The 12064-nt window shown below is 40.4% G+C and overlaps 1 protein-coding gene across 1 annotated transcript; it reads right to left on the bottom strand.

Annotated features, from left to right (window-relative positions):
- LOC131880768 (ITG-like peptide) lies at nucleotides 1-11530 on the bottom strand. Its single transcript, XM_059227469.1, has 6 exons — nucleotides 11349-11530; nucleotides 4294-5020; nucleotides 4076-4220; nucleotides 1528-1674; nucleotides 1158-1246; nucleotides 1-1097 (listed from the first exon to the last, which is right to left on the bottom strand). Exons 2-6 carry the CDS (start codon nucleotides 4489-4491, stop codon nucleotides 966-968), a joined length of 711 nt encoding a protein of 236 aa, XP_059083452.1. The 5' UTR covers nucleotides 4492-5020; nucleotides 11349-11530; the 3' UTR covers nucleotides 1-965.
- Between the last annotated feature and the right edge of the window lie 534 nt (nucleotides 11531-12064).

Raw genomic sequence — 12064 nt, 5'->3', positions numbered from 1 at the left:
TTTGTAAACCAATATGCCAATTGTATTTCCTCTTTGAGAACATGGATAAAAGCATGAAGTGACTAATTGGAAATGCGTCATCTTCTAACAATTTGGATCTTTTGTTCTCAGGTTTGAACAAGCAACATGGATTCGAGGGGGGAGGAGGATTGGATACTTTAACAATGATAGGTCCGATAGTGAGAGTAGAGTACTTGAAGCGTCATTATGCGATGCATATAGTAACTTGATGGGGGAGACTATACATTTTCGAGAAGCCTCTTTGCTAGTTCCTGTTGATCTTCTGGGAGATCAACAATGATGCCACGCTAAAGCTATGGATAAGGACACGGACCTCTTTCTCAATGATGGACATGCAACTGGGGTCCCTTAAATTTCAAGCTTGGAAGTGTCGTTTACTGTTAATCAGTGAGTTAATTTCTTGACCAAAACTGTAGGTGGTTTAAGGTTGCAATCTATTTTTTGATATGTTAAGGAGACATGTCCACCAAAGAGGCGAAAAGGTGTGAAAAATCCCACAATATTTCGGTTGCTTGGGGAAAAATCACTTGGCATCCAATAATCATCAGTTAGGTGTTAAGATGTTCAATTTGCTGTTATCATTGGAATTTTTGTACTTGAAAGATGGTGTTTTAGGGGGCTACAGGACACATCTTGTTCTCGGTGAGGTCCGAAGAAACCGATCAACTGCAGAGCCTGTCACATTTCAAAGATCTTGTAAAAATAACTCTTACAACAGAAACTGGTTTTTATGAGACAACCAATAGTGCATTGTACTGTTATTAATTGTAGGAATAGTACCATAAAGAGTAGTGGTAGTGTTAGTATTGGTAAAAGTGATAATGGCAATAATAATGACTGTCACGTGGGATGATGTCTAAGACAAACGTTCTAGAGAGTGAGTTAAGCGAGATGGATCGGAGCCTCTGCGGCACTTGACGTCCATCTTATTTGAGATGTCCCGTTTACTTCAAATGGTGGAAGTCAGGGTGGCCACTAATTCGCTTTTCACCGGCTGTGTGTTCCATTGTGGATCGAACCTGTGATGTAGCGACCGGGCCAATGCAGACATTCGGGTCGGTGAAGTAGGTGCAGATCTGAAAATAAACTTCATTACTAGTACATAGATTATCCTACGGAAGACAGGGTTCGGTTACCTTTTTGGGCTGGCTCTTGGCTCTTCGCTGAAGCTTGCAGCAAAGTCCCTTTCTGATATTGCAATCACTGCTGGTTCCACAATCCTCGCCTGGAATATCGAAAGATAAAAGATCAACGGGCTCCTAATCGGTAACCACCATTTCCAGAGGGTCTCTGTCACTCAGGGAAGGCCCGAAACCAATGGGAGCTGTCAGGGTAACTTTTCTAACTCTGATTTACCAAAAACACCAGAAAACCTTTTCCAATGCCATTTCAAGCATTCCATCTCCCATCGTTTTGGTGGAAGAAAATAAAGTTTCCATCTTTTGGGAAATGACCATGCCAAGAGGGACAAGAGAGATGTCTTCAATTGAAGTCAGTTGCACTCACCTAATCCACGTGTTCCAGGCACAGGGGATTCGCAAGTTCGTTCGCCGTGTCTCCCAGTGGAGCACATGAATCCGGTCTCGCATTCCTTATCGTCGTAGCATGGCTCACCTTGTTTCTTTCCAAAAATGGGCAAGCAGGTACCAAAATCTGAAAAAAGAAAGCCAATGATTCATTTTCAGAATCAAAGCTAGCTCGTTTGCATGGCAATCAGAGTCATTCATTGCCATCCAAAGTTGGAGCACTCTACCATTCTATTTGGTCGTAGGGAGAGTTACGAACAAGAAAGAACGCCAAGGACGCCACGGTTTGTTAGAAAGGGAAGTGCACTTAAGCCTTCATTTTGTGGTTGGACAACAGAAAGAGCCATTGGTGTTAGACTCAATGACTATTATGTACTGGAGCAGTCTTGTGGTGGCGGGAATCGCAAATATCCTCAAGCAATGAATTGGACGGTTTGACATTTCTAGCTCTTTGGTAATGATGACAATCTGGTGCGTTTCTTTGTTCGAATAAACTTACTACACAACACAAAGCTTAATAAAATGAATCGTCAACTGAATCTAGCAAGACAGATGCTATTTCCATTCAAGTCTTCAAGGATATAAGGAAAGCACGGTTTTGATGGGCAATGTTAATTTTCATCCTCTAGGGGGGTTTCGAATCGAGAGTACTCAACTTTGAACTCAAGTAGAGCAAACAGCCCAATAATCTTACTAGAAAACATGTTTGGTTGGTTGTGGGGAAAATATCAATGTGTAATTGTCCATTTGTAGGGGCGTCTATGGCACCTGCTTGTATCGAAAATATTATTTTGTGATTCATGTTAATGCGCACCAAACAATGAGATTATTTGTATTTGACCAAAAAGCCCAATTTTTCATGGTTGTTTCCCATGCTATGCTTTGCTTCTTTCAAGGACCTTTTTGAAAAATTGAATCCAAATTGTTAATGTTGAGACAAAATATTAGCGTAGGCCTACTTTCAGCAATGACACTGCATCAGAATGGAAGTGAGACCCAATCAGATTCTCCATTGTCTGCAATTGTTTGCTAAATAAGATCAGAAAGGTTTGTTTATAAATACTAGATAATATGAATAATCTTTATTGCGAGATTTTCTCATTGGATCATCGTTAGTTTTACAAATATTGACAAATGACTCGAACATAGTGTTAATTCAGTTCCATTCTGGGTTCTAGGATTTTTCCGATAACTCGTTAAGCTCACTTTGTAACGAAACCAAATTGAGAATGGTCGGTCTTGCCAATTTTGGTTCAAAATCCATTTTTCAATTATTTTCTGTATGTGCTCAAGGACTACGTGGTAAAGCCTTTGCTAAATGGAGATTCTCAGTAAAGACATTAATGTGAGCTTCACATTACACTTGAAAAGGCTGAACGCCCACCGGATCCGTAAATGCCAAAATGATCGGCTTCGAAGCTTCCAAAAGATCATCCCAGAAAGGGAACACATACTATGTTCCAATAATCTATAGCTGACTGGACTTTTCAATGGCTGTTATTAATTCCCTAATCCTAATCTAAGTACTTTGTGGGACGCTAATCCTCTCCTCGTTCTAAATCGGCCTTCTTTTGAGCCCTCTTCCCAAAAAGACTAAACATGTTTTAACACTTTTTTGTTGTCCAACTAGATGGACCATTTCTTCTCGAGGCCATGGGATTTTGGACTTTTCATCTTCTTACTTTGCATTGAACATTCGTTTGATGGTTCCAATTCACATTTATACGGTTGTCAATGGCACATAGCTTCTTCAATAGAGGGGTTGATTAATGGAGCCTCTACTTCTTTCAAGGCAATCCAAAAGGTTCTAATTCAACATCGCTTTTTATTAGGGGATCATGTACGGAACACTACTTCTCATATTAAGAGAGTCCTTTGACGTGTTTCGCCTTTCTCATTATTGGGTTAGAGGGCTTCAATAAGATTCTTCGTTTTAGCTATCGCATTTCAGTAATTACACCTTTTTAGTTCCTTTCAGGTTTTGCTTCAGGCTCCAAACCTACAAATTGCGACTGGGTTTTAAGACAGACCACAAGTTTTGTCGAAGGCCGTCTTCTTTGAACTTTCGTGGCCATGGAAGCAAAAGTTCCAAACTCAAAATGGCTCTTTGAAACAATACTGGGGAAACTAGGCAATGCACGTGGTTGTCTTAGAAATCTGATCAGCCATAAAACGTTATGATAAACGATGATGAGCTTCAAGGCACATTTGAAATTTAAACCTGATAGCTTTACTTAAAAAAAAACCCACAAAGGGGTTTGATTTCAGAGTTCATTGTCATACGCAAAAAACTCCAACAAATGTTTGTATCGCAAAAAAATCGAGCCAGAACTAGAGCAATTACTTCATTTTTTACTAATTGCTCATCGTCCTAATTAAGTTGTCGCTTTGAGCGGAATTATCGCTGTTATCCAAAACAGAATTTGCTTTCCCTTTTTAAACATTTATGAGCGCTACTTTTACCGCTCCATGAACAAAGATGCCTGACGCAAAATTCCCAGGAAAGTCACCTCATTAAAATTACTTACTGCCTGAGTTGGGATTATCCTCCGTGTCCACACAAACATCTCCGTCGCAACAATGTTCGTTGGCTGTGCATTTCTTTCCAACGCAAGGGTCATCCTCTTCATCAGCTTCGTCTTCCAGGACCTCTTCCACTAAGCTGGGAATATCCTGTAAAGATAAGCCCGTGGCATTAGCATTTCATGAAAAAAAATAACGGATTGAATAATTACACAATTCTCACCCTGCCTTTGTCTTGGACACCGTACAACTTGCTGCCGTAGCTGCTTCCATAGCCGAGATTACTGAGCATAGATGGGTTGTATCTGTTGAAGAGTCCTCCCCAAGCGTGAACTCCATTTCCTCCTTGCTGAAGGATCACCAAACATGAGCACAAAACAACGGCGGCCGAGCATGAAGACGAAAAAAGTGTGGACCTCATTGTTCTCGTTGTCGATTCAAGACTAAAAGATCTCGCGGATCACTGCGGACCAAGTTCCTCCCGACTCAGAATCGCCTCGCTTACGAAGCCTTGAGACCCTCTCTAATAGCCAAGTGCCATGAGGAGCCAGCCAAACCATCCATGAGTTCCAGGGTGGGAACAGGAACGTTGCTCAGGAACACAGGAGCGGGAAGGAGAATGAGGGAGCCTCTATTGATCTACTGGTGCGATGCTAGAGGCCTTGGCTGGTTGCTTCTAGCCACGGGGAGTCCAGGACAGAGGGGAGGTCCTGGCAACCTTTCTCTCCCTCAACCCTTGGTTGCCTATTGCAGAAAGAGTGACGTAAGTCTTTGTTTGAGGCCGGGCTCAAGAGGACACTTCTTCCGTCCTTGCTGGCCTTTAGATGGTGTCTGAGGTAAGTGCGGTGGTCTTGAAGGATCCCATGAGCTTTCTCATGGCCCCGTTCGTGCTCTTCGGTAGGTGCCAGGTGAGGAAAAGCCAGCCGCCCGACACGTATTGGGTATCAATCCTATGCCAGACAGATTAGAGATAGAGCAATCATATAATACGAGCTTTTGCCGAAATATTCGAACGGATTTGTCTGACAATTAACACTGGTGTCTGAAACTGCGACTATGTTTTTTTTTGTTTCTCTTGCTTAAATTAACCGATTAAGATGATATAATTTTGAGAATCATTTTCCTTAGATCATGAGAGTTTCTCAAATTGATTGCAACTTTTAGCTTATAGTCTCTTCTTGAAGATGAAAGCTCAAATTCATTCATTTGTTGTTAATCAAGTTTGCGAATACAACAACCTAGCAAGGCCGTTGTAGAAATCTATCGACTTCAGAAACATTATTTAAAAGCAAATACTACTAATCACTATTATTTAAGGAACCTGCAGAATTGCAGATCTTGTTTCTCTCCTCGGTTTACTTAGATCCTAGTTCCCTCTACTATCCGCTCTCGCCTTCTTCTTCGAGATGGAACTTGGATAGCGCTCGCATTTGTTCTCCTTTTCATGGCAAGATCTCATGGAACTCATGGTACCTTTGGAAGGGTCAGTGTTGCCAATCTGGATCGAGGTAAACACTGAGGTTACGATTTTTTACGATTAACTCCCAACTTTTCAAATAGGTCTGGCCTTAGAAGAACTATCAAAGCTGGAATGTAAATGTCTCTGTAAAATAACATCATGTCCGAGAAGTGACCAGGTGACCATGGTCAGATATGGATAGAACTTCAGAAAGAAAATTTGATGATCGGATTGAATTCTCCATTCAGATCTCATTGTATTATGGTATTTGCATAGCTTAGTTGGGTAACCTGCCGAGGCAAACTGGTCCTATGGGTCTGATGTTCTGAGCGGGATCCAAGAAGGACCATGGAATTCCAGAACGTTGGTCCTGAAAGGAACCAGGCCTTTCTCTTGGGTCTTTTCCAACACTTTATAATGGACCAACACATGGGACATGAGGGCTCCACCTCAGAGTAGGAAATTACTATTTCACTAACGAGCGAACAATGGAAACGGAAACCATGGAAATGCTTTCATCTCCGTTTCTTACGTCATGAAATCAGGGACAACAGGTACTTTGAAGGAAACGTAAATCATTACGAAACGGTTGGCAATGCCAATTGGCTTGGGAACTGGTGTAGCTTTGAATTGATTGCTGAGCGAACATCCCAAAATAAGATTTATCCCTATTCAGCGAGAATGTGGAAAAAAACGTGGTGGGTTTTCGTTACTGGTCCATTCAACTTACCCGTTGGAACCCAAAATGGAAAGGAAAAGGTTACACTTTTTGTCAGCAAATGGAATGTTGCCAAATCAGGATCGTTTATCAAACTGTCAGGCGTAATGTCTGAAGCACCAAACACGCATTTGAGGACGATATTCCAGCCAAAGAATGGTTCGAAGCATGCTTTTCCAATTATTTATGGAGTTCTAGTCATCCAAGAATTTCCTTTCGGTCATGACATGTTCCGTTTCGTAAAAGTATTCCACGCGTAATGTCCATTTATAATGCACTTTTTCAAAAGAAAAAAAAACCTCTTGAACATTTCTACACGCACGTTGTCGTTAATGGAACGCAGGATCAACTTCAATTTACGATTTTGACTCCAAAATCATAAAAGATGCGGAGTTCCGTAGCTTGAAAATGCATCCCAAATGCGTCAAATTCTTTGTGGTGGCATTTTGGCATTATGGGACCATCGGTTCAAAAACTTTGCTCAAAACATAAGCCTTGGGTTAAATAATCAAACACTTTATTTATTGATATCTATAAGAACATTCATGCAATCTCCTACTTAAAACATTGAAGTCATCTGAAAACATTCAGAAACACGCACATAAATTTAAGAGGGAAAAAAGAAAGGCCTTGACAACGTAATTGCTTCATTCTTTTAAAGAAATGCGTTAGATATATGCTTTGAAATGTTTGTAAAGTTTATCCATGCCGGAACAATGAAATCCCAATTTGGCCATGATTATCGTATACATTATCATTATTCATTGTCTGTTCGAAATAATCTTTTTTCGATTTTTATTCAAGCTTCTTCAATCATACACTTAGTTAAATTGTTCCTGGTCGAGTCAAAACTTTAGTCTGACGTAGTATCTGACTTAGCGACGACACATGTCCATTACGTTATGCTTTCTACTCCCAATATAAAATGCTGGATCTTTCGATTTGGCTTCAGTCATAATAATTGGCACTATTTTTTCAATTTCTGGTCGGGATGTAAATTTCAATGGTTTCTAAAATTTCCGTTATACTATTAGAGTTTATTTGGCGGCGTCAAATATGTCCAGTGAAACGTCGTCCATGGTATAACCAAACTAAAAGTTGTGACTAATTCATGTTCAGTTCCTTTTCAATTGAGAAGAAGGCTATTTATTGCCCACGCTCATGGGCATTTAATTAAAAGCCCCAGTTTGGCCGATATTGGAGCAAAAAAGATATCTGAAGGGTGTTGGACTCCGTTGGTAAAATATTGATTTCAGTCAAGACTTCTCCTGTGTGAGAAACTCTGATTTAACAAGAAATCGAAATCGAAATCGAATTTGCTATTTTTTCATTGATTATTAAGGGATTTTGGTGGCCTTATGAGACCAAAAATGCTTGCTTATCGTTTTTCACGAACTTATTTCGTCGATTTTAAAGCATCCTGAAATCAGAATAGAGGACAAATTGTTGTAAATGGTTTGTAAAATCAGTGTCATTGAAATGTGAGAATCTAAGACAATCGTGTTGTGATAACTTAGGGTAAAGCTCGCAGAAATAAGTAAAATATGCCTTCATTTCCTTATTAACACCAGGCAACCTATGCACTCTTGGGAGGAAATGATCAAAGTGAAGGAATTCGCAAAATTTCAAAAAATCTAGAATTGAGAATACCAGTTCTTGCTTCAATTTTTTGTCTTCCAGTTTCTTTTGGGTAGAAAAACGTGCCAAAAGATATCAATTAGAATACAGTTCGTTCTAAACATGATTAAATCATAACAAATTTACTATAAGTAGATTCTAGGTTTTAGGTAATCTTATGGTTAAAAATCGCGACAAAGCCCCAGAAATAGCCAAAATAGTTTGAAGCTTAAAAAAAGTCTAAATTTGTTCGAACAAGTAACAAGAACTTAGCTCCTGAAGCATTATTTTTGACCCACATTGCCGAATATAGTGCATTCATGCGTGCGTACGGATGGGATCATCAACCTATACATTGGCTCCTGCTCTGTTGGGATGCCCGCAAGGCTCCATTATCTCCCCGACGTTGTTCCTGTTGTACGTTTCAGACATGCAACTATGGCCAAACACCGACATGAGTTGTTGGGCAGACCACACATGCTCAATTACGGAGAGCGATACTGTGGAAGAACTTTTTCAATTCTTCTCTAGCAATATGCTGGTCGTAAATGCGAAGAAAACCAAATTTACCGCAAGGGCGATCTTTGGCAAATGATTATCATGGTGGGCGGTTTGGCTCTGAGTGCAAGCCCAAGCTGCAACACGACCTCAAGTGGAATAAATGTTTGGCCACCCTCCATTCAGACCTGTGCAAACGGTTTAGCCTCCTAAAGCGCTTGCTGACATGAATCAAGAGAGACCAACTAGGTCCCATTGTTCAAATCATCATTTATGGAAAGATCCGTTACGGATTGCCAGTATTCGACCAAATGAGGCTAATTCCACCACATCGTCCAAACCCTGCCATGGAGGAGATCCAAGTGGTCCTCACCGATGCAATGAGGCTCATGGAGGGGAAAAGAAGAGGGGACAAGAGGAGCATCAGGGATCTCCAAAAGAAGACGGGCCTTCCCGCCCTAAACCAAAACCCCGAGTCTTGATAGTGTCTCCAAGTACTGATTCTGAGCCGAGGCGTCGGTTTACGCAATGGTAGACGTAAAGAGGCCACCAACCCAAAAGAATTAGATGACGCAATCGCGGATTACATAGCCTCCTTACCAGTTGGACTATTCTTTGATTGAGAATATAAAAAAAACCTTCAGGCCGAACGAAGTAAATGCATATAAACATTAAATAGCAAGACACCCCGAAAACACTGACTGCTTCCTTATGATTTTTTTTATGTAGAATATGACTCCCTAACAGAAAACAGTCATCCTAATGACACGAAGGAACCACGAGATCTGGTTATGCTTCCTGCATTTCGTATCATAATATTTACATCACGTCAATGGTTGCCTTATTTCCTTGGGGAAATGTGAACCTGAATGGAACGCATAAATAATCGAACGGCTATACTTCCTTCATCCATCCATCCATCCTTTAGAGGAGTTTCATTGGAGAAGGTACCCTGTAAACGTCAATCAAAACTCTCCACGAGTTTGAGCCCCAAGTTTTCTACCTGCATTTTAGTGATCGAGGTTAATGTAGGACGGATAAATGTGTTGCTGACCATTGTCAACATCAGTATTGATGGGATTTCCATGTTTTTACCAAAAGCAGATCTTCGCAAATTACTTGATGGACGTGAGGAATGACAAAACTGATCTTAAAGGTGTTTATCCTACTATAGAGTGGTTTTAACTCTCGTACATAAGTAAATTTGATTCAACGCACCACTAACCTTCATTAAATCGAGTAGATTTTTATTACATTCTATCCCAGGACTCTAAATATAATCATTAATTTTATCTTACGATAATTTAGAGACACTTTATTGTCCAAAGAGAATACACATATCAAGTTTGTTTCGAATCGTCTTTTGATTGATTGAAACTTTTGAAACATGCGTGTCAACCAAATCACAATGAGAGTACATCTTATTTTAAATTCAACAGAATCTATCATTCTGAAAAATAGCCATGATAGGAACAATATAGGTACCCTCACGGTGATAAATGGGTTTTAGACAGAGATCGACAATACCCTTGAGGACTTGCTGGAAGTAATATATTTCAAAACAACGTGCACACAAGGACGGACGTTTCGAATTGGGGTGCATGAAAACAAACCATTCAAGGTATTCGGACATTTAGGCGAGCGCTGGTACCAGCAAACAAACTTGCCTGCCAATGCCAGTGATGCAAAATTGGCGTTTCGAACTGGTTTTAACGAAGCTGACCGTTCCTCATATAGTAATGTGAAAGAAGGGTCAACTTCTCAAAAACATGTTTGAAGCTCCAAACTTGCATCGCTGCTACTGGTACCAGCAAACAAAGGAACCTGCCAGAGCTTGCCTAAACGTCCCCATATGAACTAAAAGCAAATATAATGGTTCAAATACTAGTTCAACACAGAAAACAATTGTTTGTTTTAAATGAATGCAGAATCTTTTTTGGGTCCAATGTCTATTTCAAACTTGGAACTGAGTGGGTGGAGCTTTATAGGCTGATGAATGCCAAGGAACATGAGGCACGTGCAGTCTCATATCAAAGGAAAGTTGCCTGGACTTATTTGAAGTTTGTTTATAAGAAACTTCCTATTTCAGCAAATAATGCAGAGTTATTTCAACTCTTTGCTTGGTATAAGATTTTGTTCAAGTTAAGATTGGGGATATGTGTGTGTGTTTCTAACATAAAAAAGCGCTGATTTCTTTTAATGAGTATTGGCAGGATATGGAAGTAGAATTGTAAATAAACAGAATGATGGGGTAGACCCTAAAATTGGTCAACGAAATAGACCAAAATTGGTGAAATGTAAACTAATAGTGAAATTAGGGTATCCCATTTGTCTTGTCAACACGTTTTTCTCTTCAATTTAAGGCTTAGTTGTCATAAAAGAATGGCAAATTGATTAGTTTCAAAGGAATTTTGCACTTTTTTAAGCATTTTTTTCATAGGGCTACTACTTTTTTAGGCCAAGGAAGATGAAGCAAGAAATATAAGATAAGAAAACAATGCAGGCCTTATCGAGTTTTAGATCAAACAAATAAATCAGAAACGCTTAGTAATGAAGCTCTCCTAACTCATATCCGAGTTCTTTAGCTTCTGCGCCCTCTGGTGAGGAAATTGAGTGTTGGGAAACACTTTAAATTAAGCATTCCCAAATAGTTGTCATGCAAAACTTCATATCACGTTGTACAATTTTGGGCCAATGTCTAAGATCTATTGAAAGATATATTCCCTTCATCGACTATAAGTTTAAAAGCGATAAGATCAGTGTTTGCCAACGTCATATTACCGTTGGAAAAGTTTAACTGTTCCCTTCCATGGCCAATATTGTTCTTCTGAAATTGTTCTCTGCTCAGCTTTGGGGTTTTAAACTTCCGAAGGCTAATATTGACTCTCCTCAATCTTGCCAGAAAAGAAGATTGAAAATCCTATGGCCTTATATGGTCCACCTCAAACGAAAGTTAAGCACGGATAAAACGGAACTTTATATTTACCTTTCTTTCAATCAATCCAAACAGCTCCCAGTCATTTCTAATCGAGTAGGTAGATAATATCCTTATAACAATATCACTGTCTTGTACAACCTTTAAGTTTGAGCACCACCTCTCACTTCCACCACAACATCTGTCCTTCTTCTCCCCTCTCAATGCATCTGTATTTCAGCTTCCTTCCCTCAAAGTGTTCCTGGTTCCACATAGGACTCGCTTCACACAGAATAACTGCTATTCATAGTAAACCCACACACTGACAACACACTTACAAGGACGTTGTTGATGAAGCTGAGGGGAAGGAAAAAGGGAGGATGCCGAGAACGAAAGGAAGGAACCTGAAGGAGCCGTGGCTGGTCCTTGTGCCCAAATCTTGAGTCGCTCAGCGTTCCCATTCACCAAATCAAAGCCACCCAAAATGGTCCTAAAGTGTGGTAAGCAAGACTGGAAAGGGCCCATGTGGTCGATCTCCAGGGCGTCTCACCCTTGGAAAACGGTCGGCAGGGGTGGGCAAAGGCTCTTTGGCATTGCGATGATATGGCAACCCTAGGGATGTTTCAATTCCCTTTGTTCCTCTGTTCCACTAGACCGCGAGGAGGCTTGCGCTAGGAATCCGAGGGCTGGAAATGAGGAAGCAAGGAAAAGGATAAATGGACCACCCAAGGTCAATCAAAGGCAAGAAATGTTGAGCCATGTCCACAGATCTCTTGCCTTGAGCCGAT

Source organism: Tigriopus californicus, chromosome 1 (genome assembly GCF_007210705.1).
Source record: "Tigriopus californicus strain San Diego chromosome 1, Tcal_SD_v2.1, whole genome shotgun sequence".
In the NCBI taxonomy this organism is placed as follows: domain Eukaryota; kingdom Metazoa; phylum Arthropoda; class Copepoda; order Harpacticoida; family Harpacticidae; genus Tigriopus; species Tigriopus californicus.
This window is presented reverse-complemented; position numbering and strand designations above follow the sequence as displayed.